This window comes from Accipiter gentilis, chromosome 5, assembly GCF_929443795.1.
Source record: "Accipiter gentilis chromosome 5, bAccGen1.1, whole genome shotgun sequence".
Taxonomy (NCBI): domain Eukaryota; kingdom Metazoa; phylum Chordata; class Aves; order Accipitriformes; family Accipitridae; genus Astur; species Astur gentilis.
The window spans coordinates 4670132-4694926 of NC_064884.1; the positions used below are offsets into that span (position 1 = coordinate 4670132).

The 24795-nt window shown below is 61.4% G+C and overlaps 5 protein-coding genes across 7 annotated transcripts; all 5 read right to left on the reverse strand.

Moving 5' to 3' along the window:
- Positions 1-2627, reverse strand: LOC126038389 (PHD finger protein 7-like). Its single transcript, XM_049800102.1, has 7 exons — positions 2581-2627; positions 2332-2460; positions 1716-1805; positions 1305-1448; positions 792-1058; positions 444-557; positions 1-290 (listed from the first exon to the last, which is right to left on the reverse strand). Exons 1-7 carry the CDS (start codon positions 2625-2627, stop codon positions 116-118), a joined length of 966 nt encoding a protein of 321 aa, XP_049656059.1. The 3' UTR covers positions 1-115.
- A 4633-nt stretch (positions 2628-7260) lies between these two features.
- LOC126038390 (PHD finger protein 7-like) lies at positions 7261-10152 on the reverse strand. Its single transcript, XM_049800103.1, has 8 exons — positions 10014-10152; positions 9593-9721; positions 9156-9247; positions 8804-9066; positions 8566-8709; positions 8053-8319; positions 7704-7817; positions 7261-7550 (listed from the first exon to the last, which is right to left on the reverse strand). Exons 1-8 carry the CDS (start codon positions 10150-10152, stop codon positions 7376-7378), a joined length of 1323 nt encoding a protein of 440 aa, XP_049656060.1. The 3' UTR covers positions 7261-7375.
- A 1189-nt stretch (positions 10153-11341) lies between these two features.
- EZHIP (EZH inhibitory protein) lies at positions 11342-14229 on the reverse strand. Of its 3 annotated transcripts, none has more exons than XM_049800243.1 (3): positions 14178-14207; positions 13782-13979; positions 11342-13517 (listed from the first exon to the last, which is right to left on the reverse strand). In XM_049800243.1, exons 1-3 carry the CDS (start codon positions 14198-14200, stop codon positions 12731-12733), a joined length of 1008 nt encoding a protein of 335 aa, XP_049656200.1. In that variant the 5' UTR covers positions 14201-14207; the 3' UTR covers positions 11342-12730. The 3 variants fall into 3 exon arrangements, with proteins under 3 accessions (XP_049656200.1, XP_049656199.1, XP_049656201.1); XM_049800242.1 differs by having other exon boundaries at positions 13782-14045; XM_049800244.1 differs by lacking the exon at positions 13782-13979 and having other exon boundaries at positions 14112-14229.
- Positions 14230-14654: 425 nt separating this feature from the next.
- Positions 14655-17280, reverse strand: LOC126038391 (PHD finger protein 7-like). Its single transcript, XM_049800105.1, has 7 exons — positions 17234-17280; positions 16985-17113; positions 16369-16458; positions 15958-16101; positions 15445-15711; positions 15098-15211; positions 14655-14944 (listed from the first exon to the last, which is right to left on the reverse strand). Exons 1-7 carry the CDS (start codon positions 17278-17280, stop codon positions 14770-14772), a joined length of 966 nt encoding a protein of 321 aa, XP_049656062.1. The 3' UTR covers positions 14655-14769.
- A 4461-nt stretch (positions 17281-21741) lies between these two features.
- On the reverse strand, positions 21742-24343 carry LOC126038392 (PHD finger protein 7-like). Its single transcript, XM_049800106.1, has 7 exons — positions 24297-24343; positions 24048-24176; positions 23432-23521; positions 23021-23164; positions 22508-22774; positions 22160-22273; positions 21742-22006 (listed from the first exon to the last, which is right to left on the reverse strand). The coding sequence occupies exons 1-7, from the start codon at positions 24341-24343 to the stop codon at positions 21832-21834; spliced, it is 966 nt and encodes a 321-aa protein (XP_049656063.1). The 3' UTR covers positions 21742-21831.
- Between the last annotated feature and the right edge of the window lie 452 nt (positions 24344-24795).

Below are 24795 nucleotides of genomic sequence, written 5' to 3' on the forward strand. Positions count from 1 at the left end.
AGGGGGAGGCAGGAAAGTCAGCAGCACGGCCACCCGGCCGTGGGGAAGGAGAGGCCATGGTGGTGCCCACAGCCTTCCTGGAGCCAAAGCCCACCCGAAGCCCCTGCTCCCAGGCCTAGCTGGGACACTGGCCATAGCAGCACAGGGGCCCCCGGGTGCTTTGCCTCTTACCAGTGCCCAGGCCAGCACAGCAGTCGCACTCCCAGGTGATCGCGCTGTTGCTCGAGTAGAGGCAGCGTCGGTGGGTGCCTTTGGCAGCACAGGAGCTGCACAGGAGCACTTGCCAGGGCCTGGGGAAGCAAAGGGGTTGCTGGTTGTGAGGACAAAGTGACGCAAGCAAGGAATTGCCCGGCAGAGCCCTTGTTCGTCGTCCTTCCCCCCCCGAGCCCGTGTGGAGACAGAGATCCCGTGCAGAGCCCTAGCTGGCTGCTTTGGCAACCTACCCCTCTTCCTCTGCCTGCTCCCTGCCCCCCGGACAAAGGCACTTGCTGGCGTTGCAGCGTCTGTGCCTCTGGTAGACCGGTCCCAATGCCTGGCCGCTCTCCCATGACGGTTGTCTGCTGGAGAAGGAAGGGAAAGGTGTTGAGCCCCTGCTGGCCCCAGCATCGGGCAGGTCCAGGCTGTCCCTGCTCTTCTGCCCCCCCCCCCCGCACCCCCCCCAGTTTCCAGCTCCTCCGTGAAGCTGAGGACAAGAGCCAGGGGACAGCAGGACAGGCCTGCGGGGGCCGTCCCTGGCCTGGCACTGCGCGCTCGTGCCTGATGCCTTGCGAGTTGGGAAGAGGAAGAACGACCTCTTGGAGATTCGAATCCCCATGGCGAGCATCTCCATCACAAACCGATCTTGGTTTCGGCAATGCAAGCAGCAGAAGCAGACGCCAGCGTGGATCGCCTGCTTCTGGATGCAGCTCCGGTGGAACCAGGCCTGTTGGCATGCTGGGCACGCCATGGTGTGGTAGGACTTCTTGTCCTCCACGGGGCCCAGGCAGACGATGCAGGTGCTGTTCTGCCCTGGCTTAGCCTTCAGGGCCTGCTCTGGGCGGTGCTCCCAGCAGAAGGACCTGGGGGCAAGATGGAAGGGAGGGGCGAGGTGAGGTGAGAAGTGCCCGGTCCTTCCCCCGCCATGGAGAGGAGGGCAGAGGAGCTGTGAAGGAGCCCCAGAGCCTGTCTGGGCTCTGGCCCCGGCCCTGGCTGCGGCAGGCTGCCGGGAAGCGTCCCCGTGGGTTCCTCCCTTGGGTGTCCACTGCTGACGGGACTTGAGGGCTTGAGGACAAGGAGGCTCCTGCGTGGGGGCTGGCAGCCCTTACCTGTACAGCCCGAAGAACTGGGTGACGCATTCGCCCCGTGAGGCGCAGGGGAGATGGAAGCTGCGGTCACACCCCTTCTCCCCGCAGGTGATGGCGGCGCCCATCTCGCCGCAAACGAAGCATCGCTGGAAAGAGCACAGCAGCCTCGCTCAGGGGCAAGCTCAGGGCCTGCATGGCCGACCCCTCGGCTCCAGGCAGGGCGCAGGCTGTGGGCACTGCTGGCTCCCAGCCCGCAGACCTGCCTGGTGCACGAGGCTTGTGCCTGTGCCAGAGCCTCTGTGGAGCTGCTGGGAGCAGGCGTTTGTCCCAGAGCTGGTGGAGGGGCTTGGATTTCTTTCTGGGGGTCCAGGAGGAGCTCCCTCCCGCAAGCGCCTCCTGGCGCAAAGCTCCCTGCTCCTGCCAGGTCCTCACCTTCTGGCTTGCCGCCTGGATTGCCCGTCTGGTGTCCTCAGCGAGAAAGGCGTTCCCACTCTCTCGTGGAAAAAGCTCGCTGGCGAGAAACTGCGGAGCAGAGAAGGCCGGGAGCTCGTTATTAGGTCAGCAAGGAAGGGACCATCGCCGGCAGAAAGCTGGAGGGAGAGAGAACTCACCAGGCAGTATGTGTGGGCACAGAGCCCTTTCGTCGCTCTTTTGCAGCCACAGATAGCCGGATCAGCCTCTGCCCGGCGGCACAGCATGCATGCTGGAGGGGAGAGAACAAATGCTGCTGGGAGCGGGCACCTCTGCGGGGCTGGGGAAGTGTCCCTGCGGGATTGCCCCCACGGCCCTGCTCTGTCCCTGCCGAGCTGGCTGAAGGGCAGGGCTGGGGCCTCTGGAGAAGAAGGGGGCACGGCAGGCACAGGTGCCCCAGCAGGTGCCCACAGCCCAGCCTGGGCTCCGCTTGCCCAGGAGCGCAGGAGGGACCCTGCCCCAGGGCGGTTGGGGAGCTCCTGCCTTCCCCTCGCCCTGCTCTTGGCCGCCGGCAGACTGCCCCGACGACCCCTCTGTCAGCCCCGGGGAGCTGCGGGGAGGGATACGTTGCTCTCACCTTGCCCCCTCGAGTCGGGTTCCTGCCGCTTCATGGCGAACCCGGTGCACAGCGACGGTGAGCGCTTGGAGAGCCTCCGCCTCAGCAGCTCTGGCTGGGGTTTCTCCTCCGGACGCTCCTCTGCCAAGCCTGAGGGAGCAGCGGGACACAGCGAGCTTGCCACACAGGCCCCAGAGGCCCGAGGTGCGAGGCTCCCCTCCTGCCTCACCAGCCCCGGGCAAGCCCCTTCCTCCCCTGCCCTCTCCTCACCTCGCCAGGTCGCACTGATGCACGGCCGGAGCCCAGCAGCCTGGCATCCGCGCCTCGGCGACGGGTCACAGTGGCCGCTGTGACGTCACCACCGCCCGTCTGCGCGTGCCCCCAGCGTGGGCAGGGGTGCCCTCGGCTACCTGCCGCCCCCGTGACACGGCCACCGCCTCACAGGGGGGGCTCTGACACGCCGAGGCCGGGGCCGAGCCCTTGGCACACGAGTTGGGGGGGGGCGGGGCGGCTGCTCTTGCACCCGTCCGGGGCTGCAGTGCTGGCACCGGCGGCACCGACTCCGGCTTTGCGCGTGCCATCTTAGAATGCCGTGCTGACGGCGTGGCCTCTGTGAAACCTGTGCTTGTGCTTGCCTGCCTTTGCTCTTCTCCGTCAGCGGCTTACGGGAGTGGAGTGCTGCAGAGGTGGCGTGACGAAAAATGGAGGGCCAGGAGAGACGACGCTTCGGTGCCGAGTGGTGGACTTGGAAGGGCGACCTTGGGGGGTCGGACGATGCAGAAGAAGGGGCTAACTCAAGGACATTTAACCTTGGGGGAAAAATAATCTGTGATGCGAGTTGTACGTTGTAGGAAGTAATGTAGCAGGAATGACCTGAACTGCAGAGGAGCGAACTTCGCAAGGAACAAGACAAGTGCATCGGCGACCCGAACCAAGCCGGTGTTGGTGCCCAACGATCGAACATACTGCTTCTCCTGTCCCGACCACTCATCTTGATGGATGGGGCCCAAGTCATAAGCTGTGTGTGAACATCTGGGGGAGTGGAAGAAGCCCGTGGAATATCTCTCTCTTAAAGGACAGGGGATCGTAATTAATAAGAATGTATAAATCTGTACGTTGGTTATAAAAGTGGTTTAAGTATGTAGTTTCAGTTGTAAATGTTGGTAAGAAAGGATTGCAGTAATGAGAATTAAATACAATAGTAGGGTTAGAAGATGTCCGTATTCAATTATGTGGGACCTGAGCAGGACGCAAATGGTATGGAATAAGGGGTGGAGATTGTATTGGGTCTGGCTGAGATGGAGTTAACGCTCCCCATAGCAGCCCTCACAGCGCTGTGCTCTGCATCAGTAGCTAGAAAGGTGTTGATAGCACACCAGCGTTTTGGCTACTGCTGAGCAGTGCTGGCACAGCATCAAGGCTGGCTCTCCAACATTTTTGCCCTCCCCTCAATGGCAGGCTGGGGCAGGGCAAGATCTTGGGAGGGGACATAACCAGGACAGCTGGCCTAAACTAACCAAACAGATATTCCATACCACGTGACGTCAGCTCAGATATAAAAGCTAAGTGGAGACGGAAGGGGGGCATTTTGTCTTCCGGAGCAACCGCTACTCGTACCGAAGCCCTGCTTCCCAAGAAGCGGCTAGGCATCGCCTGCTGATGGGAAGTAGAGAATATCATTATTTGTTTTTTCTTTGCTTTCGCGCGCGACCTTTACTATCACTTTATTAAACTGCCCTTATCTTGAGCCACGAGCCTTTTATTATATTTTCTCCCCCCCGTCCAGCTGAGGAGGGGGAGCGACAGAGCGGCTTTGGTGGGCACCTGGCATCCAACCAGGGTCAACCCACCACAGAAGTTATCGGAACCTCCCTATGGGATGAAATTAGTGACGGTTCTAAAGAAGTTAAAGGTCTTGCAACTTTGTGGAAATTGATGAAGACAACTCTGCAAGAAATGAAAGCAGATCATAAAGCGTCTGCGTCTGCTTTTGCTGCTCTCTCGCCAACCGCAAGCGAAGGGGAAAAGCGGGGAGGAAAACATAATGCAGCGAGAGAGACTTTTTGGAGCTTGTCCGCCTGCTCCTGTGCCCTTGACTTCCGCTCCACTCCCTGGGACTGCCGATATTAATCGGCCAACTGACAGTTCCCAAGCCTCCCTAACCGTACGCTTAAAGGAAACCCTGTAGAATCAGGAAGCGAGTAAAAATCCGCCTACGAGAAAACAGCCCCCAGATACCACTGTTCAACATGAACAAATTATACCTCGCATGCACCCCGATTCAAATAATGCAAACGAGGATTTGGCTACTATACTACAAGAACAAGAGAAAGCAAAAATACATGCCGAAGCTCATGCTGCAGCACTCGCTGTAGCATTACAACCAATGGTGCAACAGGGAAAAAGAAACCACGGTCCACACAAAGGCCCTTTAAAGCGTGATCAGTGTGGTCAACCGGGGCACTTGAAACGTACATGACATACAAAAACTTGTCGGAGACCTACAGTGGATTTGACCTTATTGTGGTATTACAAATACAGACTTACAGCCACTGCGGGATTTATTGCGGGGCAGCGATAGCTTAACTTCTACAGGACAATGAAGTGAGAACACCCCGCTGAGCCCAACTGACCACAGGGATATTCCAGACCATAGGACGTCACGATCAGCCTATAAAGCTGGGGGGCAGGAGAAGGATGGCATTGTCTTCCCACATAACCGTTACACAGAGCGGCGCCCTCCTTTCCTGGAGATGGCTGAACACCCGCCTGCCGATGGGAAGCGGTGAAGGAATTCCTTGTTTTGCTTTGCTTGCGTGCGTGGCTTTTGCTTTACCTATTAAACTGCCTTTACCTCAGCCCACGAGGTTTCTCACTTTTACCCTTCTGGTTCTCTCTTCATGCCACTATGAGGGAGGTGAGTGAGTGGCTGCGTGGTGCTCAGTTACCGGCTGGGGGTAAACCACGACAACAAAACACAACTTGCAAAAAGCATTGCAAGTCCTTGTGCAGCTACAGATACAGGTCCCATTACAGACACCGTTAGAGACACAGAGAGTGGTACAATCACAAGACCCTTTCTGTGTTGGATGAGATGAGCAGCCAACTTTATTGTGCTGGGGGATAGGGGACAGCACTCGGGGCTGGCGCATGCCTGGTCAGCAGCGTCTTCCAGGCCGGCTGTAAGGTTTTTGCGCCCGCCGCTCTAACCGTGAGCGGTATCGGATCCGGTCTGGCCCAGGGTGGCTGGAGCAGCTGCTTCTCGCAGGCACTGGGGAGCCCTGCAACAGGCCCAGTGCCATCCGCCTGTCAGTGCTGGGGCCGCTGCTTTGCAGTGCTGGGGACCTGCAGGATGGTCCCAGTGCCAGCTGGCTGGCAGTGCCCAAGGCACTGCTTTGAGCCCTCGGGGCTGGCACGGGGCCTGTCCTGCGGTGATTTCCAGGCCGGCTGTAAGGTTTTTGCGCCCGCCGCTCTAACCGTGAGCGGTATCGGATCCGGTCGGGCCCAGGGTGGCTGGAGCAGCTGCTTCTCGCAGGCACTGGGGAGCCCTGCAACAGGCCCAGTGCCATCTGCCTGTCGCTGCTGGGGCCGCTGCTTTGCAGTGCTGGGGACCTGCAGGATGGTCCCAATGCCAGCTGGCTGGCAGTGCCCAAGGCACTGCTTTCAGCACTCGGGGCTGGCACGGGGCTGGTCCTGCGGTGATTGCCCGGCCAGCTGTAAGGTTTTTGCGCCCGCCGCTCCAACCGTGAGCGGTATTGGATCCTGTCCGGCCCAGGGTGGCTGGAGCAGCTGCTTCTCGCAGGCACTGGGGAGCCCTGGAACAGGCCCAGTGCCATCTGCCTGTCGCTGCTGGGGCCGCTGCTTTGCAGTGGTGGGGACCTGCAGGATGGTCCCAGTCCCATCTGCCTGTCACTGCTGGGGCCGCTGCTTTGCAGTGCTGGGGAACTGCTGGATGGTCCCAGTCCCATCTCCCTGTCAGTGCTGGGGCCGCTGCTGTGCAGTGGTGGGGAACTGCTGGATGGTCCCAGTGCCATCTCCCTGTCAGTGCTGGGGCCTCTGCTTTCCAGTGCTGGGGACCTGCAGGATGGTCCCAGTCCCATCTGCCTGTCACTGCTGGGGCCGCTGCTTTGCAGTGCTGGGGAACTGCTGGATGGTCCCAGTGCCATCTCCCTGTCAGTGCTGGGGCCGCTGCTGTGCAGTGGTGGGGACCTGCAGGATGGTCCCAGTGCCATCTCCCTGTCAGTGCTGGGGCCGCTGCTTTGCAGTGGTGGGGACCTGCAGGATGGTCCCAGTGCCATCTCCCTGTCAGTGCTGGGGCCGCTGCTTTGCAGTGGTGGGGACCTGCAGGATGGTCCCAGTGCCATCTCCCTGTCAGTGCTGGGGCCGCTGCTTTCCAGTGCTGGGGACCTGCAGGATGGTCCCAGTCCCATCTCCCTGTCAGTGCTGGGGCCGCTGCTTTGCAGTGGTGGGGACCTGCAGGATGGTCCCAGTGCCATCTCCCTGTCAGTGCTGGGGCCGCTGCTTTGCAGTGCTGGGGAACTGATGGATGGTCCCAGTGCCATCTCCCTGTCAGTGCTGGGGCCGCTGCTTTGCAGTGCTGGGGAACTGCTGGATGGTCCCAATGCCAGCTGGCTGGCAGTGCCCAAGGCACTGCTTTCAGCACTCGGGGCTGGCACGTGGCTGGTCCTGTGGTGATTTCCAGGCCGGCTGTAAGCTTTTTGTGCCTGCTGATGTAACCGTGAGCGGTGTCGGATCCGGTCTGGCCCAGGGTGGCTGGAGCAACCGCTACTTCCAGGCACGGGGGAGCTGCAGGATGGCCGCAGTGGCGCCTGTTGGATGGTGCTGGGCCTGCTGCTGCTCTCGTAGCCCAGGGAGCTGTGGGACAGCCCCGATGCCGCCTGGCTGGTGGCGCTGGGGCTGGCGAGCTCTGAGTTGTCACGGGAGGCTGTGAGGGGGAGGCAGGAAAGTCAGCAGCACGGCCACCCGGCCGTGGGGAAGGAGAGGCCATGGTGGTGCCCACAGCCTTCCTGGAGCCAAAGCCCACCCGAAGCCCCTGCTCCCAGGCCTAGCTGGGACACTGGCCATAGCAGCACAGGGGCCCCCGGGTGCTTTGCCTCTTACCAGTGCCCAGGCCAGCACAGCAGTCGCACTCCCAGGTGATCGCGCTGTTGCTCGAGTAGAGGCAGCGTCGGTGGGTGCCTTTGGCAGCACAGGAGCTGCACAGGAGCACTTGCCAGGGCCTGGGGAAGCGAAGGGGTTGCTGGTTGTGAGGACAAAGTGACGCAAGCAAGGAATTGCCCGGCAGAGCCCTTGTTCGTCGTCCTTCCCCCCCCGAGCCCGTGTGGAGACAGAGATCCCGTGCAGAGCCCTAGCTGGCTGCTTTGGCAACCTACCCCTCTTCCTCTGCCTGCTCCCTGCCCCCCGGACAAAGGCACTTGCTGGCGTTGCAGCGTCTGTGCCTCTGGTAGACCGGTCCCAATGCCTGGCCGCTCTCCCATGACGGTTGTCTGCTGGAGAAGGAAGGGAAAGGTGTTGAGCCCCTGCTGGCCCCAGCATCGGGCAGGTCCAGGCTGTCCCTGCTCTTCTGCCCCCCCCCCCCGCACCCCCCCCCAGTTTCCAGCTCCTCCGTGAAGCTGAGGACAAGAGCCAGGGGACAGCAGGACAGGCCTGCGGGGGCCGTCCCTGGCCTGGCACTGCGCGCTCGTGCCTGATGCCTTGCGAGTTGGGAAGAGGAAGAACGACCTCTTGGAGATTCGAATCCCCATGGCGAGCATCTCCATCACAAACCGATCTTGGTTTCGGCAATGCAAGCAGCAGAAGCAGACGCCAGCGTGGATCGCCTGCTTCTGGATGCAGCTCCGGTGGAACCAGGCCTGTTGGCATGCTGGGCACGCCATGGTGTGGTAGGACTTCTTGTCCTCCACGGGGCCCAGGCAGACGATGCAGGTGCTGTTCTGCCCTGGCTTAGCCTTCAGGGCCTGCTCTGGGCGGTGCTCCCAGCAGAAGGACCTGGGGGCAAGATGGAAGGGAGGGGCGAGGTGAGGTGAGAAGTGCCCGGTCCTTCCCCCGCCATGGAGAGGAGGGCAGAGGAGCTGTGAAGGAGCCCCAGAGCCTGTCTGGGCTCTGGCCCCGGCCCTGGCTGCGGCAGGCTGCCGGGAAGCGTCCCCGTGGGTTCCTCCCTTGGGTGTCCACTGCTGACGGGACTTGAGGGCTTGAGGACAAGGAGGCTCCTGCGTGGGGGCTGGCAGCCCTTACCTGTACAGCCCGAAGAACTGGGTGACGCATTCGCCCCGTGAGGCGCAGGGGAGATGGAAGCTGCGGTCACACCCCTTCTCCCCGCAGGTGATGGCGGCGCCCATCTCGCCGCAAACGAAGCATCGCTGGAAAGAGCACAGCAGCCTCGCTCAGGGGCAAGCTCAGGGCCTGCATGGCCGACCCCTCGGCTCCAGGCAGGGCGCAGGCTGTGGGCACTGCTGGCTCCCAGCCCGCAGACCTGCCTGGTGCACGAGGCTTGTGCCTGTGCCAGAGCCTCTGTGGAGCTGCTGGGAGCAGGCGTTTGTCCCAGAGCTGGTGGAGGGGCTTGGATTTCTTTCTGGGGGTCCAGGAGGAGCTCCCTCCCGCAAGCGCCTCCTGGCGCAAAGCTCCCTGCTCCTGCCAGGTCCTCACCTTCTGGCTTGCCGCCTGGATTGCCCGTCTGGTGTCCTCAGCGAGAAAGGCGTTCCCACTCTCTCGTGGAAAAAGCTCGCTGGCGAGAAACTGCGGAGCAGAGAAGGCCGGGAGCTCGTTATTAGGTCAGCAAGGAAGGGACCATCGCCGGCAGAAAGCTGGAGGGAGAGAGAACTCACCAGGCAGTATGTGTGGGCACAGAGCCCTTTCGTCGCTCTTTTGCAGCCACAGATAGCCGGATCAGCCTCTGCCCGGCGGCACAGCATGCATGCTGGAGGGGAGAGAACAAATGCTGCTGGGAGCGGGCACCTCTGCGGGGCTGGGGAAGTGTCCCTGCGGGATTGCCCCCACGGCCCTGCTCTGTCCCTGCCGAGCTGGCTGAAGGGCAGGGCTGGGGCCTCTGGAGAAGAAGGGGGCACGGCAGGCACAGGTGCCCCAGCAGGTGCCCACAGCCCAGCCTGGGCTCCGCTTGCCCAGGAGCGCAGGAGGGACCCTGCCCCAGGGCGGTTGGGGAGCTCCTGCCTTCCCCTCGCCCTGCTCTTGGCCGCCGGCAGACTGCCCCGACGACCCCTCTGTCAGCCCCGGGGAGCTGCGGGGAGGGATACGTTGCTCTCACCTTGCCCCCTCGAGTCGGGTTCCTGCCGCTTCATGGCGAACCCGGTGCACAGCAACGGTGAGCGCTTGGAGAGCCTCCGCCTCAGCAGCTCTGGCTGGGGTTTCTCCTCCGGACGCTCCTCTGCCAAGCCTGAGGGAGCAGCGGGACACAGCGAGCTTGCCACACAGGCCCCAGAGGCCCGAGGTGCGAGGCTCCCCTCCTGCCTCACCAGCCCCGGGCAAGCCCCTTCCTCCCCTGCCCTCTCCTCACCTCGCCAGGTCGCACTGATGCACGGCCGGAGCCCAGCAGCCTGGCATCCGCGCCTCGGCGACGGGTCACAGTGGCCGCTGTGACGTCACCACCGCCCGTCTGCGCGTGCCCCCAGCGTGGGCAGGGGTGCCCTCGGCTACCTGCCGCCCCCGTGACACGGCCACCGCCTCACAGGGGGGGCTCTGACACGCCGAGGCCGGGGCCGAGCCCTTGGCACACGAGTTGGGGGGGGGCGGGGCGGCTGCTCTTGCACCCGTCCGGGGCTGCAGTGCTGGCACCGGCGGCACCGACTCCGGCTTTGCGCGTGCCATCTTAGAATGCCGTGCTGACGGCGTGGCCTCTGTGAAACCTGTGCTTGTGCTTGCCTGCCTTTGCTCTTCTCCGTCAGCGGCTTACGGGAGTGGAGTGCTGCAGAGGTGGCGTGACGAAAAATGGAGGGCCAGGAGAGACGACGCTTCGGTGCCGAGTGGTGGACTTGGAAGGGCGACCTTGGGGGGTCGGACGATGCAGAAGAAGGGGCTAACTCAAGGACATTTAACCTTGGGGGAAAAATAATCTGTGATGCGAGTTGTACGTTGTAGGAAGTAATGTAGCAGGAATGACCTGAACTGCAGAGGAGCGAACTTCGCAAGGAACAAGACAAGTGCATCGGCGACCCGAACCAAGCCGGTGTTGGTGCCCAACGATCGAACATACTGCTTCTCCTGTCCCGACCACTCATCTTGATGGATGGGGCCCAAGTCATAAGCTGTGTGTGAACATCTGGGGGAGTGGAAGAAGCCCGTGGAATATCTCTCTCTTAAAGGACAGGGGATCGTAATTAATAAGAATGTATAAATCTGTACGTTGGTTATAAAAGTGGTTTAAGTATGTAGTTTCAGTTGTACATGTTGGTAAGAAAGGATTGCAGTAATGAGAATTAAATACAATAGTAGGGTTAGAAGATGTCCGTATTCAATTATGTGGGACCTGAGCAGGACGCAAATGGTATGGAATAAGGGGTGGAGATTGTATTGGGTCTGGCTGAGATGGAGTTAACGCTCCCCATAGCAGCCCTCACAGCGCTGTGCTCTGCATCAGTAGCTAGAAAGGTGTTGATAGCACACCAGCGTTTTGGCTACTGCTGAGCAGTGCTGGCACAGCATCAAGGCTGGCTCTCCAACATTTTTGCCCTCCCCTCAATGGCAGGCTGGGGCAGGGCAAGATCTTGGGAGGGGACATAACCAGGACAGCTGGCCTAAACTAACCAAACAGATATTCCATACCACGTGACGTCAGCTCAGATATAAAAGCTAAGTGGAGACGGAAGGGGGGCATTTTGTCTTCCGGAGCAACCGCTACTCGTACCGAAGCCCTGCTTCCCAAGAAGCGGCTAGGCATCGCCTGCTGATGGGAAGTAGAGAATATCATTATTTGTTTTTTCTTTGCTTTCGCGCGCGACCTTTACTATCACTTTATTAAACTGCCCTTATCTTGAGCCACGAGCCTTTTATTATATTTTCTCCCCCCCGTCCAGCTGAGGAGGGGGAGCGACAGAGCGGCTTTGGTGGGCACCTGGCATCCAACCAGGGTCAACCCACCACAGAAGTTATCGGAACCTCCCTATGGGATGAAATTAGTGACGGTTCTAAAGAAGTTAAAGGTCTTGCAACTTTGTGGAAATTGATGAAGACAACTCTGCAAGAAATGAAAGCAGATCATAAAGCGTCTGCGTCTGCTTTTGCTGCTCTCTCGCCAACCGCAAGCGAAGGGGAAAAGCGGGGAGGAAAACATAATGCAGCGAGAGAGACTTTTTGGAGCTTGTCCGCCTGCTCCTGTGCCCTTGACTTCCGCTCCACTCCCTGGGACTGCCGATATTAATCGGCCAACTGACAGTTCCCAAGCCTCCCTAACCGTACGCTTAAAGGAAACCCTGTAGAATCAGGAAGCGAGTAAAAATCCGCCTACGAGAAAACAGCCCCCAGATACCACTGTTCAACATGAACAAATTATACCTCGCATGCACCCCGATTCAAATAATGCAAACGAGGATTTGGCTACTATACTACAAGAACAAGAGAAAGCAAAAATACATGCCGAAGCTCATGCTGCAGCACTCGCTGTAGCATTACAACCAATGGTGCAACAGGGAAAAAGAAACCACGGTCCACACAAAGGCCCTTTAAAGCGTGATCAGTGTGGTCAACCGGGGCACTTGAAACGTACATGACATACAAAAACTTGTCGGAGACCTACAGTGGATTTGACCTTATTGTGGTATTACAAATACAGACTTGCAGCCACTGCGGGATTTATTGCGGGGCAGCGATAGCTTAACTTCTACAGGACAACGAAGTGAGAACACCCCGCTGAGCCCAACTGACCACAGGGATATTCCAGACCATAGGACGTCACGATCAGCCTATAAAGCTGGGGGGCAGGAGAAGGATGGCATTGTCTTCCCACATAACCGTTACACAGAGCGGAGCCCTCCTTTCCTGGAGATGGCTGAACACCCGCCTGCCGATGGGAAGCGGTGAAGGAATTCCTTGTTTTGCTTTGCTTGCGTGCGTGGCTTTTGCTTTACCTATTAAACTGCCTTTACCTCAGCCCACGAGGTTTCTCACTTTTACCCTTCTGGTTCTCTCTTGCATGCCACTATGAGGAAGGTGAGTGAGTGGCTGCGTGGTGCTCAGTTACCGGCTGGGGGTAAACCACGACAACAAAACACAACTTGCAAAAAGCATTGCAAGTCCTTGTGCAGCTACAGATACAGGTCCCATTACAGACACCGTTAGAGACACAGAGAGTGGTACAATCACAAGACCCTTTCTGTGTTGGATGAGATGAGCAGCCAACTTTATTGTGCTGGGGGATAGGGGACAGCACTCGGGGCTGGCGCATGCCTGGTCAGCAGCGTCTTCCAGGCCGGCTGTAAGGTTTTTGCGCCCGCCGCTCTAACCGTGAGCGGTATCGGATCCGGTCTGGCCCAGGGTGGCTGGAGCAGCTGCTTCTCGCAGGCACTGGGGAGCCCTGGAACAGGCCCAGTGCCATCCGCCTGTCAGTGCTGGGGCCGCTGCTTGGCAGTGCTGGGGACCTGCAGGATGGTCCCAGTGCCAGCTGGCTGGCAGTGCCCAAGGCACTGCTTTGAGCCCTCGGGGCTGGCACGGGGCCTGTCCTGCGGTGATTTCCAGGCCGGCTGTAAGGTTTTTGCGCCCGCCGCTCTAACCGTGAGCGGTATCGGATCCGGTCGGGCCCAGGGTGGCTGGAGCAGCTGCTTCTCGCAGGCACTGGGGAGCCCTGCAACAGGCCCAGTGCCATCTGCCTGTCGCTGCTGGGGCCGCTGCTTTGCAGTGCTGGGGACCTGCAGGATGGTCCCAATGCCAGCTGGCTGGCAGTGCCCAAGGCACTGCTTTCAGCACTCGGGGCTGGCACGGGGCTGGTCCTGCGGTGATTTCCAGGCCAGCTGTAAGGTTTTTGCGCCCGCCGCTCCAACCGTGAGCGGTATTGGATCCTGTCCGGCCCAGGGTGGCTGGAGCAGCTGCTTCTCGCAGGCACTGGGGAGCCCTGGAACAGGCCCAGTCCCATCTGCCTGTCGCTGCTGGGGCCGCTGCTTTGCAGTGGTGGGGACCTGCAGGACGGTCCCAGTGCCATCTCCCTGTCAGTGCTGGGGCCGCTGCTTTGCAGTGGTGGGGACCTGCAGGATGGTCCCAGTCCCATGTGCCTGTCACTGCTGGGGCCGCTGCTTTGCAGTGCTGGGGAACTGCTGGATGGTCCCAGTCCCATCTCCCTGTCAGTGCTGGGGCCGCTGCTGTGCAGTGGTGGGGAACTGCTGGATGGTCCCAGTGCCATCTCCCTGTCAGTGCTGGGGCCGCTGCTGTGCAGTGGTGGGGAACTGCAGAATGGTCCCAGTGCCATCTCCCTGTCAGTGCTGGGGCCTCTGCTTTCCAGTGCTGGGGACCTGCAGGATGGTCCCAGTCCCATCTGCCTGTCACTGCTGGGGCCGCTGCTTTGCAGTGCTGGGGAACTGCTGGATGGTCCCAGTGCCATCTCCCTGTCAGTGCTGGGGCCGCTGCTGTGCAGTGGTGGGGACCTGCAGGATGGTCCCAGTGCCATCTCCCTGTCAGTGCTGGGGCCGCTGCTTTGCAGTGGTGGGGACCTGCAGGATGGTCCCAGTGCCATCTCCCTGTCAGTGCTGGGGCCGCTGCTTTGCAGTGGTGGGGACCTGCAGGATGGTCCCAGTGCCATCTCCCTGTCAGTGCTGGGGCCGCTGCTTTCCAGTGCTGGGGACCTGCAGGATGGTCCCAGTCCCATCTCCCTGTCAGTGCTGGGGCCGCTGCTTTGCAGTGGTGGGGACCTGCACGATGGTCCCAGTGCCATCTCCCTGTCAGTGCTGGGGCCGCTGCTTTGCAGTGCTGGGGACCTGATGGATGGTCCCAGTGCCATCTCCCTGTCAGTGCTGGGGCCGCTGCTTTGCAGTGCTGGGGAACTGCTGGATGGTCCCAATGCCAGCTGGCTGGCAGTGCCCAAGGCACTGCTTTCAGCACTCGGGGCTGGCACGTGGCTGGTCCTGTGGTGATTTCCAGGCCGGCTGTAAGCTTTTTGTGCCTGCTGATGTAACCGTGAGCGGTGTCGGATCCGGTCTGGCCCAGGGTGGCTGGAGCAACCGCTACTTCCAGGCACGGGGGAGCTGCAGGATGGCCGCAGTGGCGCCTGTTGGATGGTGCTGGGCCTGCTGCTGCTCTCGTAGCCCAGGGAGCTGTGGGACAGCCCCGATGCCGCCTGGCTGGTGGCGCTGGGGCTGGCGAGCTCTGAGTTGTCACGGGAGGCTGTGAGGGGGAGGCAGGAAAGTCAGCAGCACGGCCACCCGGCCGTGGGGAAGGAGAGGCCATGGTGGTGCCCACAGCCTTCCTGGAGCCAAAGCCCACCCGAAGCCCCTGCTCCCAGGCCTAGCTGGGACACTGGCCATAGCAGCACAGGGGCCCCCGGGTGCTTTGCCTCTTACCAGTGCCCAGGCCAGCACAGCAGTCGCACTCCCAGGTGATCGCGCTGTTGCTCGAGTAGAGGCAGCGTCGGTGGGTGCCTTTGGCAGCACAGGAGCTGCACAGGAGCACTTGCCAGGGCCTGGGGAAGCAAAGGGGTTGCTGGTTGTGAGGACAAAGTGACGCAAGCAAGGAATTGCCCGGCAGAGCCCTTGTTCGTCGTCCTTCCCCCCCCGAGCCCGTGTGGAGACAGAGATCCCGTGCAGAGCCCTAGCTGGCTGCTTTGGCAACCTACCCCTCTTCCTCTGCCTGCTCCCTGCCCCCCGGACAAAGGCACTTGCTGGCGTTGCAGCGTCTGTGCCTCTGGTAGACCGGTCCCAATGCCTGGCCGCTCTCCCATGACGGTTGTCTGCTGGAGAAGGAAGGGAAAGGTGTTGAGCCCCTGCTGGCCCCAGCATCGGGCAGGTCCAGGCTGTCCCTGCTCTTCTGCCCCCCCCCCCGCACCCCCCCCAGTTTCCAGCTCCTCCGTGAAGCTGAGGACAAGAGCCAGGGGACAGCAGGACAGGCCTGCGGGGGCCGTCCCTGGCCTGGCACTGCGCGCTCGTGCCTGATGCCTTGCGAGTTGGGAAGAGGAAGAACGACCTCTTGGAGATTCGAATCCCCATGGCGAGCATCTCCATCACAAACCGATCTTGGTTTCGGCAATGCAAGCAGCAGAAGCAGACGCCAGCGTGGATCGCCTGCTTCTGGATGCAGCTCCGGTGGAACCAGGCCTGTTGGCATGCTGGGCACGCCATGGTGTGGTAGGACTTCTTGTCCTCCACGGGGCCCAGGCAGACGATGCAGGTGCTGTTCTGCCCTGGCTTAGCCTTCAGGGCCTGCTCTGGGCGGTGCTCCCAGCAGAAGGACCTGGGGGCAAGATGGAAGGGAGGGGCGAGGTGAGGTGAGAAGTGCCCGGTCCTTCCCCCGCCATGGAGAGGAGGGCAGAGGAGCTGTGAAGGAGCCCCAGAGCCTGTCTGGGCTCTGGCCCCGGCCCTGGCTGCGGCAGGCTGCCGGGAAGCGTCCCCGTGGGTTCCTCCCTTGGGTGTCCACTGCTGACGGGACTTGAGGGCTTGAGGACAAGGAGGCTCCTGCGTGGGGGCTGGCAGCCCTTACCTGTACAGCCCGAAGAACTGGGTGACGCATTCGCCCCGTGAGGCGCAGGGGAGATGGAAGCTGCGGTCACACCCCTTCTCCCCGCAGGTGATGGCGGCGCCCATCTCGCCGCAAACGAAGCATCGCTGGAAAGAGCACAGCAGCCTCGCTCAGGGGCAAGCTCAGGGCCTGCATGGCCGACCCCTCGGCTCCAGGCAGGGCGCAGGCTGTGGGCACTGCTGGCTCCCAGCCCGCAGACCTGCCTGGTGCACGAGGCTTGTGCCTGTGCCAGAGCCTCTGTGGAGCTGCTGGGAGCAGGCGTTTGTCCCAGAGCTGGTGGAGGGGCTTGGATTTCTTTCTGGGGGTCCAGGAGGAGCTCCCTCCCGCAAGCGCCTCCTGGCGCAAAGCTCCCTGCTCCTGCCAGGTCCTCACCTTCTGGCTTGCCGCCTGGATTGCCCGTCTGGTGTCCTCAGCGAGAAAGGCGTTCCCACTCTCTCGTGGAAAAAGCTCGCTGGCGAGAAACTGCGGAGCAGAGAAGGCCGGGAGCTCGTTATTAGGTCAGCAAGGAAGGGACCATCGCCGGCAGAAAGCTGGAGGGAGAGAGAACTCACCAGGCAGTATGTGTGGGCACAGAGCCCTTTCGTCGCTCTTTTGCAGCCACAGATAGCCGGATCAGCCTCTGCCCGGTGGCACAGCATGCATGCTGGAGGGGAGAGAACAAATGCTGCTGGGAGCGGGCACCTCTGCGGGGCTGGGGAAGTGTCCCTGCGGGATTGCCCCCACGGCCCTGCTCTGTCCCTGCCGAGCTGGCTGAAGGGCAGGGCTGGGGCCTCTGGAGAAGAAGGGGGCACGGCAGGCACAGGTGCCCCAGCAGGTGCCCACAGCCCAGCCTGGGCTCCGCTTGCCCAGGAGCGCAGGAGGGACCCTGCCCCAGGGCGGTTGGGGAGCTCCTGCCTTCCCCTCGCCCTGCTCTTGGCCGCCGGCAGACTGCCCCGACGACCCCTCTGTCAGCCCCGGGGAGCTGCGGGGAGGGATACGTTGCTCTCACCTTGCCCCCTCGAGTCGGGTTCCTGCCGCTTCATGGCGAACCCGGTGCACAGCGACGGTGAGCGCTTGGAGAGCCTCCGCCTCAGCAGCTCTGGCTGGGGTTTCTCCTCCGGACGCTCCTCTGCCAAGCCTGAGGGAGCAGCGGGACACAGCGAGCTTGCCACACAGGCCCCAGAGGCCCGAGGTGCGAGGCTCCCCTCCTGCCTCACCAGCCCCGGGCAAGCCCCTTCCTCCCCTGCCCTCTCCTCACCTCGCCAGGTCGCACTGATGCACGGCCGGAGCCCAGCAGCCTGGCATCCGCGCCTCGGCGACGGGTCACAGTGGCCGCTGTGACGTCACCACCGCCCGTCTGCGCGTGCCCCCAGCGTGGGCAGGGGTGCCCTCGGCTACCTGCCGCCCCCGTGACACGGCCACCGCCTCACAGGGGGGGCTCTGACACGCCGAGGCCGGGGCCGAGCCCTTGGCACACGAGTTGGGGGGGGGCGGGGCGGCTGCTCTTGCACCCGTCCGGGGCTGCAGTGCTGGCACCGGCGGCACCGACTCCGGCTTTGCGCGTGCCATCTTAGAATGCCGTGCTGACGGCGTGGCCTCTGTGAAACCTGTGCTTGTGCTTGCCTGCCTTTGCTCTTCTCCGTCAGCGGCTTACGGGAGTGGAGTGCTGCAGAGGTGGCGTGACGAAAAATGGAGGGCCAGGAGAGACGACGCTTCGGTGCCGAGTGGTGGACTTGGAAGGGCGACCTTGGGGGGTCGGACGATGCAGAAGAAGGGGCTAACTCAAGGACATTTAACCTTGGGGGAAAAATAATCTGTGATGCGAGTTGTACGTTGTAGGAAGTAATGTAGCAGGAATGACCTGAACTGCAGAGGAGCGAACTTCGCAAGGAACAAGACAAGTGCATCGGCGACCCGAACCAAGCCGGTGTTGGTGCCCAACGATCGAACATACTGCTTCTCCTGTCCCGACCACTCATCTTGATGGATGGGGCCCAAGTCATAAGCTGTGTGTGAACATCTGGGGGAGTGGAAGAAGCCCGTGGAATATCTCTCTCTTAAAGGACAGGGGATCGTAATTAATAAGAATGTATAAATCTGTACGTTGGTTATAAAAGTGGTTTAAGTATGTAGTTTCAGTTGTAAATGTTGGTAAGAAAGGATTGCAGTAATGAGAATTAAATACAATAGTAGGGTTAGAAGATATCCGTATTCAATTATGTGGGACCTGAGCAGGACGCAAATGGTATGGAATAAGGGGTGGAGATTGTATTGGGTCTGGCTGAGATGGAGTTAACGCTCCCCATAGCAGCCCTCACAGCGCTGTGCTCTGCATCAGTAGCTAGAAAGGTGTTGATAGCACACCAGCGTTTTGGCTACTGCTGAGCAGTGCTGGCACAGCATCAAGGCTGGCTCTCCAACATTTTTGCCCTCCCCTCAATGGCAGGCTGGGGCAGGGCAAGATCTTGGGAGGGGACATAACCAGGACAGCTGGCCTAAACTAACCAAACAGATATTCCATACCACGTGACGTCAGCTCAGATATAAAAGCTAAGTGGAGACGGAAGGGGGGCATTTTGTCTTCCGGAGCAACCGCTACTCGTACCGAAGCCCTGCTTCCCAAGAAGCGGCTAGGCATCGCCTGCTGATGGGAAGTAGAGAATATCATTATTTGTTTTTTCTTTGCTTTCGCGCGCGACCTTTACTATCACTTTATTAAACTGCCCTTATCTTGAGCCACGAGCCTTTTATTATATTTTCTCCCCCCCGTCCAGCTGAGGAGGGGGAGCGACAGAGCGGCTTTGGTGGGCACCTGGCATCCAACCAGGGTCAACCCACCACAGAAGTTATCGGAACCTCCCTATGGGATGAAATTAGTGACGGTTCTAAAGAAGTTAAAGGTCTTGCAACTTTGTGGAAATTGATGAAGACAACTCTGCAAGAAATGAAAGCAGATCATAAAGCGTCTGCGTCTGCTTTTGCTGCTCTCTCGCCAACCGCAAGCGAAGGGGAAAAGCGGGGAGGAAAACATAATGCAGCGAGAGAGACTTTTTGGAGCTTGTCCGCCTGCTCCTGTGCCCTTGACTTCCGCTCCACTCCCTGGGACTGCCGATATTAATCGGCCAACTGACAGTTCCCAAGCCTCCCTAACCGTACGCTTAAAGGAAACCCTGTAGAATCAGGAAGCGAGTAAAAATCCGCCTACGAGAAAACAGCCCCCAGATACCACTGTTCAACATGAACAAATTATACCTCGCATGCACCCCGATTCAAATAATGCAAACGAGGATTTGGCTACTATACTACAAGAACAAGAGAAAGCAAAAATACATGCCGAAGCTCATGCTGCAGCACTCGCTGTAGCATTACAACCAATGGTGCAACAGGGAAAAAGAAACCACGGTCCACACAAAGGCCCTTTAAAGCGTGATCAGTGTGGTCAACCGGGGCACTTGAAACGTACATGACATACAAAAACTTGTCGGAGACCTACAGTGGATTTGACCTTATTGTGGTATTACAAATACAGACTTGCAGCCACTGCGGGATTTATTGCGGGGCAGCGATAGCTTAACTTCTACAGGACAACGAAGTGAGAACACCCCGCTGAGCCCAACTGACCACAGGGATATTCCAGACCATAGGACGTCACGATCAGCCTATAAAGCTGGGGGGCAGGAGAAGGATGGCATTGTCTTCCCACATAACCGTTACACAGAGCGGAGCCCTCCTTTCCTGGAGATGGCTGAACACCCGCCTGCCGATGGGAAGCGGTGAAGGAATTCCTTGTTTTGCTTTGCTTGCGTGCGTGGCTTTTGCTTTACCTATTAAACTGCCTTTACCTCAGCCCACGAGGTTTCTCACTTTTACCCTTCTGGTTCTCTCTTGCATGCCACTATGAGGGAGGTGAGTGAGTGGCTGCGTGGTGCTCAGTTACCGGCTGGGGGTAAACCACGACAACAAAACACAACTTGCAAAAAGCATTGCAAGTCCTTGTGCAGCTACAGATACAGGTCCCATTACAGACACCGTTAGAGACACAGAGAGTGGTACAATCACAAGACCCTTTCTGTGTTGGATGAGATGAGCAGCCAACTTTATTGTGCTGGGGGATAGGGGACAGCACTCGGGGCTGGCGCATGCCTGGTCAGCAGCGTCTTCCAGGCCGGCTGTAAGGTTTTTGCGCCCGCCGCTCTAACCGTGAGCGGTATCGGATCCGGTCTGGCCCAGGGTGGCTGGAGCAGCTGCTTCTCGCAGGCACTGGGGAGCCCTGCAACAGGCCCAGTGCCATCCGCCTGTCAGTGCTGGGGCCGCTGCTTGGCAGTGCTGGGGACCTGCAGGATGGTCCCAGTGCCAGCTGGCTGGCAGTGCCCAAGGCACTGCTTTGAGCCCTCGGGGCTGGCACGGGGCCTGTCCTGCGGTGATTTCCAGGCCGGCTGTAAGGTTTTTGCGCCCGCCGCTCTAACCGTGAGCGGTATCGGATCCGGTCGGGCCCAGGGTGGCTGGAGCAGCTGCTTCTCGCAGGCACTGGGGAGCCCTGCAACAGGCCCAGTGCCATCTGCCTGTCGCTGCTGGGGCCGCTGCTTTGCAGTGCTGGGGACCTGCAGGATGGTCCCAATGCCAGCTGGCTGGCAGTGCCCAAGGCACTGCTTTCAGCACTCGGGGCTGGCACGGGGCTGGTCCTGCGGTGATTTCCAGGCCAGCTGTAAGGTTTTTGCGCCCGCCGCTCCAACCGTGAGCGGTATTGGATCCTGTCCGGCCCAGGGTGGCTGGAGCAGCTGCTTCTCGCAGGCACTGGGGAGCCCTGGAACAGGCCCAGTGCCATCTGCCTGTCGCTGCTGGGGCCGCTGCTTTGCAGTGGTGGGGACCTGCAGGACGGTCCCAGTGCCATCTCCCTGTCAGTGCTGGGGCCGCTGCTTTGCAGTGGTGGGGAACTGCTGGATGGTCCCAATGCCATTTGACTGTCAGTGCTGGGGCCTCTGCTTTCCAGTGCTGGGGACCTGCAGGATGGTCCCAGTGCCATCTCCCTGTCACTGCTGGGGCCGCTGCTTTGCAGTGCTGGGGAACTGCTGGATGGTCCCAGTGCCATCTCCCTGTCAGTGCTGGGGCCGCTGCTTTGCAGTGCTGGGGAACTGCTGGATGGTCCCAGTGCCATCTCCCTGTCAGTGCTGGGGCCGCTGCTTTGCAGTGGTGGGGACCTGCAGGATGGTCCCAGTGCCATCTCCCTGTCAGTGCTGGGGCCGCTGCTTTGCAGTGGTGGGGACCTGCAGGATGGTCCCAGTGCCATCTCCCTGTCAGTGCTGGGGCCGCTGCTTTGCAGTGCTGGGGAACTGCTGGATGGTCCCAGTGCCATCTCCCTGTCAGTGCTGGGGCCGCTGCTTTGCAGTGCTGGGGAACTGCTGGATGGTCCCAATGCCAGCTGGCTGGCAGTGCCCAAGGCACTGCTTTCAGCACTCGGGGCTGGCACGTGGCTGGTCCTGTGGTGATTTCCATGCCGGCTGTAAGCTTTTTGTGCCTGCTGATGTAACCGTGAGCGGTGTCGGATCCGGTCTGGCCCAGGGTGGCTGGAGCAACCGCTACTTCCAGGCACGGGGGAGCTGCAGGATGGCCGCAGTGGCGCCTGTTGGATGGTGCTGGGCCTGCTGCTGCTCTCGTAGCCCAGGGAGCTGTGGGACAGCCCCGATGCCGCCTGGCTGGTGGCGCTGGGGCTGGCGAGCTCTGAGTTGTCACGGGAGGCTGTGAGGGGGAGGCAGGAAAGTCAGCAGCACGGCCACCCGGCCGTGGGGAAGGAGAGGCCATGGTGGTGCCCACAGCCTTCCTGGAGCCAAAGCCCACCCGAAGCCCCTGCTCCCAGGCCTAGCTGGGACACTGGCCATAGCAGCACAGGGGCCCCCGGGTGCTTTGCCTCTTACCAGTGCCCAGGCCAGCACAGCAGTCGCACTCCCAGGTGATCGCGCTGTTGCTCGAGTAGAGGCAGCGTCGGTGGGTGCCTTTGGCAGCACAGGAGCTGCACAGGAGCACTTGCCAGGGCCTGGGGAAGCAAAGGGGTTGCTGGTTGTGAGGACAAAGTGACGCAAGCAAGGAATTGCCCGGCAGAGCCCTTGTTCGTCGTCCTTCCCCCCCCGAGCCCGTGTGGAGACAGAGATCCCGTGCAGAGCCCTAGCTGGCTGCTTTGGCAACCTACCCCTCTTCCTCTGCCTGCTCCCTGCCCCCCGGACAAAGGCACTTGCTGGCGTTGCAGCGTCTGTGCCTCTGGTAGACCGGTCCCAATGCCTGGCCGCTCTCCCATGACGGTTGTCTGCTGGAGAAGGAAGGGAAAGGTGTTGAGCCCCTGCTGGCCCCAGCATCGGGCAGGTCCAGGCTGTCCCTGCTCTTCTGCCCCCCCCCCCCGCACCCCCCCCAGTTTCCAGCTCCTCCGTGAAGCTGAGGACAAGAGCCAGGGGACAGCAGGACAGGCCTGCGGGGGCCGTCCCTGGCCTGGCACTGCGCGCTCGTGCCTGATGCCTTGCGAGTTGGGAAGAGGAAGAACGACCTCTTGGAGATTCGAATCCCCATGGCGAGCATCTCCATCACAAACCGATCTTGGTTTCGGCAATGCAAGCAGCAGAAGCAGACGCCAGCGTGGATCGCCTGCTTCTGGATGCAGCTCCGGTGGAACCAGGCCTGTTGGCATGCTGGGCACGCCATGGTGTGGTAGGACTTCTTGTCCTCCACGGGGCCCAGGCAGACGATGCAGGTGCTGTTCTGCCCTGGCTTAGCCTTCAGGGCCTGCTCTGGGCGGTGCTCCCAGCAGAAGGACCTGGGGGCAAGATGGAAGGGAGGGGCGAGGTGAGGTGAGAAGTGCCCGGTCCTTCCCCCGCCATGGAGAGGAGGGCAGAGGAGCTGTGAAGGAGCCCCAGAGCCTGTCTGGGCTCTGGCCCCGGCCCTGGCTGCGGCAGGCTGCCGGGAAGCGTCCCCATGGGTTCCTCCCTTGGGTGTCCACTGCTGACGGGACTTGAGGGCTTGAGGACAAGGAGGCTCCTGCGTGGGGGCTGGCAGCCCTTACCTGTACAGCCCGAAGAACTGGGTGACGCATTCGCCCCGTGAGGCGCAGGGGAGATGGAAGCTGCGGTCACACCCCTTCTCCCCGCAGGTGATGGCGGCGCCCATCTCGCCGCAAACGAAGCATCGCTGGAAAGAGCACAGCAGCCTCGCTCAGGGGCAAGCTCAGGGCCTGCATGGCCGACCCCTCGGCTCCAGGCAGGGCGCAGGCTGTGGGCACTGCTGGCTCCCAGCCCGCAGACCTGCCTGGTGCACGAGGCTTGTGCCTGTGCCAGAGCCTCTGTGGAGCTGCTGGGAGCAGGCGTTTGTCCCAGAGCTGGTGGAGGGGCTTGGATTTCTTTCTGGGGGTCCAGGAGGAGCTCCCTCCCGCAAGCGCCTCCTGGCGCAAAGCTCCCTGCTCCTGCCAGGTCCTCACCTTCTGGCTTGCCGCCTGGATTGCCCGTCTGGTGTCCTCAGCGAGAAAGGCGTTCCCACTCTCTCGTGGAAAAAGCTCGCTGGCGAGAAACTGCGGAGCAGAGAAGGCCGGGAGCTCGTTATTAGGTCAGCAAGGAAGGGACCATCGCCGGCAGAAAGCTGGAGGGAGAGAGAACTCACCAGGCAGTATGTGTGGGCACAGAGCCCTTTCGTCGCTCTTTTGCAGCCACAGATAGCCGGATCAGCCTCTGCCCGGCGGCACAGCATGCATGCTGGAGGGGAGAGAACAAATGCTGCTGGGAGCGGGCACCTCTGCGGGGCTGGGGAAGTGTCCCTGCGGGATTGCCCCCACGGCCCTGCTCTGTCCCTGCCGAGCTGGCTGAAGGGCAGGGCTGGGGCCTCTGGAGAAGAAGGGGGCACGGCAGGCACAGGTGCCCCAGCAGGTGCCCACAGCCCAGCCTGGGCTCCGCTTGCCCAGGAGCGCAGGAGGGACCCTGCCCCAGGGCGGTTGGGGAGCTCCTGCCTTCCCCTCGCCCTGCTCTTGGCCGCCGGCAGACTGCCCCGACGACCCCTCTGTCAGCCCCGGGGAGCTGCGGGGAGGGATACGTTGCTCTCACCTTGCCCCCTCGAGTCGGGTTCCTGCCGCTTCATGGCGAACCCGGTGCACAGCGACGGTGAGCGCTTGGAGAGCCTCCGCCTCAGCAGCTCTGGCTGGGGTTTCTCCTCCGGACGCTCCTCTGCCAAGCCTGAGGGAGCAGCGGGACACAGCGAGCTTGCCACACAGGCCCCAGAGGCCCGAGGTGCGAGGCTCCCCTCCTGCCTCACCAGCCCCGGGCAAGCCCCTTCCTCCCCTGCCCTCTCCTCACCTCGCCAGGTCGCACTGATGCACGGCCGGAGCCCAGCAGCCTGGCATCCGCGCCTCGGCGACGGGTCACAGTGGCCGCTGTGACGTCACCACCGCCCGTCTGCGCGTGCCCCCAGCGTGGGCAGGGGTGCCCTCGGCTACCTGCCGCCCCCGTGACACGGCCACCGCCTCACAGGGGGGGCTCTGACACGCCGAGGCCGGGGCCGAGCCCTTGGCACACGAGTTGGGGGGGGGCGGGGCGGCTGCTCTTGCACCCGTCCGGGGCTGCAGTGCTGGCACCGGCGGCACCGACTCCGGCTTTGCGCGTGCCATCTTAGAATGCCGTGCTGACGGCGTGGCCTCTGTGAAACCTGTGCTTGTGCTTGCCTGCCTTTGCTCTTCTCCGTCAGCGGCTTACGGGAGTGGAGTGCTGCAGAGGTGGCGTGACGAAAAATGGAGGGCCAGGAGAGACGACGCTTCGGTGCCGAGTGGTGGACTTGGAAGGGCGACCTTGGGGGGTC

What these genes read in the sequence shown, in the direction of transcription:
- LOC126038392 (XM_049800106.1), bottom strand. Translation starts at nt 24,343, where the DNA reads ATGCCAGGCTGCTGGGCTCCGGCCGTGCATCAGTGCGACCTGGCGAG. An exon ending in TCCAGGCGGCAAGCCAGAAG is followed by an intron (nt 23,165 to 23,431) that starts GTGAGGACCTGG and finishes CCCCTGAGCGAG; the next exon opens with GCTGCTGTGCTCTTTCCAGC. An exon ending in CAGTTCTTCGGGCTGTACAG is followed by an intron (nt 22,775 to 23,020) that starts GTAAGGGCTGCC and finishes TCTTGCCCCCAG; the next exon opens with GTCCTTCTGCTGGGAGCACC.
- LOC126038391 (XM_049800105.1), bottom strand. Translation starts at nt 17,280, where the DNA reads ATGCCAGGCTGCTGGGCTCCGGCCGTGCATCAGTGCGACCTGGCGAG. An exon ending in CATCAGTGCGACCTGGCGAG is followed by an intron (nt 17,114 to 17,233) that starts GTGAGGAGAGGG and finishes CTGCTCCCTCAG; the next exon opens with GCTTGGCAGAGGAGCGTCCG. An exon ending in TCCAGGCGGCAAGCCAGAAG is followed by an intron (nt 16,102 to 16,368) that starts GTGAGGACCTGG and finishes CCCCTGAGCGAG; the next exon opens with GCTGCTGTGCTCTTTCCAGC.
- EZHIP (XM_049800242.1), bottom strand. Translation starts at nt 14,200, where the DNA reads ATGGCACTGGGACCATCGTGCAG. An exon ending in GCACTGGGACCATCGTGCAG is followed by an intron (nt 14,046 to 14,177) that starts GTCCCCACCACT and finishes ACCATCCTGCAG; the next exon opens with GTCCCCACCACTGCAAAGCA. An exon ending in GGACTGGGACCATCCTGCAG is followed by an intron (nt 13,518 to 13,781) that starts GTCCCCAGCACT and finishes ACCATCCTGCAG; the next exon opens with GTCCCCACCACTGCAAAGCA.
- LOC126038389 (XM_049800102.1), bottom strand. Translation starts at nt 2,627, where the DNA reads ATGCCAGGCTGCTGGGCTCCGGCCGTGCATCAGTGCGACCTGGCGAG. An exon ending in CATCAGTGCGACCTGGCGAG is followed by an intron (nt 2,461 to 2,580) that starts GTGAGGAGAGGG and finishes CTGCTCCCTCAG; the next exon opens with GCTTGGCAGAGGAGCGTCCG. An exon ending in ACCCGACTCGAGGGGGCAAG is followed by an intron (nt 1,806 to 2,331) that starts GTGAGAGCAACG and finishes TCTGCTCCGCAG; the next exon opens with TTTCTCGCCAGCGAGCTTTT.
- LOC126038390 (XM_049800103.1), bottom strand. Translation starts at nt 10,152, where the DNA reads ATGGCACGCGCAAAGCCGGAGTCGGTGCCGCCGGTGCCAGCACTGCAG. An exon ending in GGGATTCGAATCTCCAAGAG is followed by an intron (nt 7,818 to 8,052) that starts GTCGTTCTTCCT and finishes CTTCTCCAGCAG; the next exon opens with ACAACCGTCATGGGAGAGCG. An exon ending in GAGCAGGCAGAGGAAGAGGG is followed by an intron (nt 7,551 to 7,703) that starts GTAGGTTGCCAA and finishes TCGCTTCCCCAG; the next exon opens with GCCCTGGCAAGTGCTCCTGT.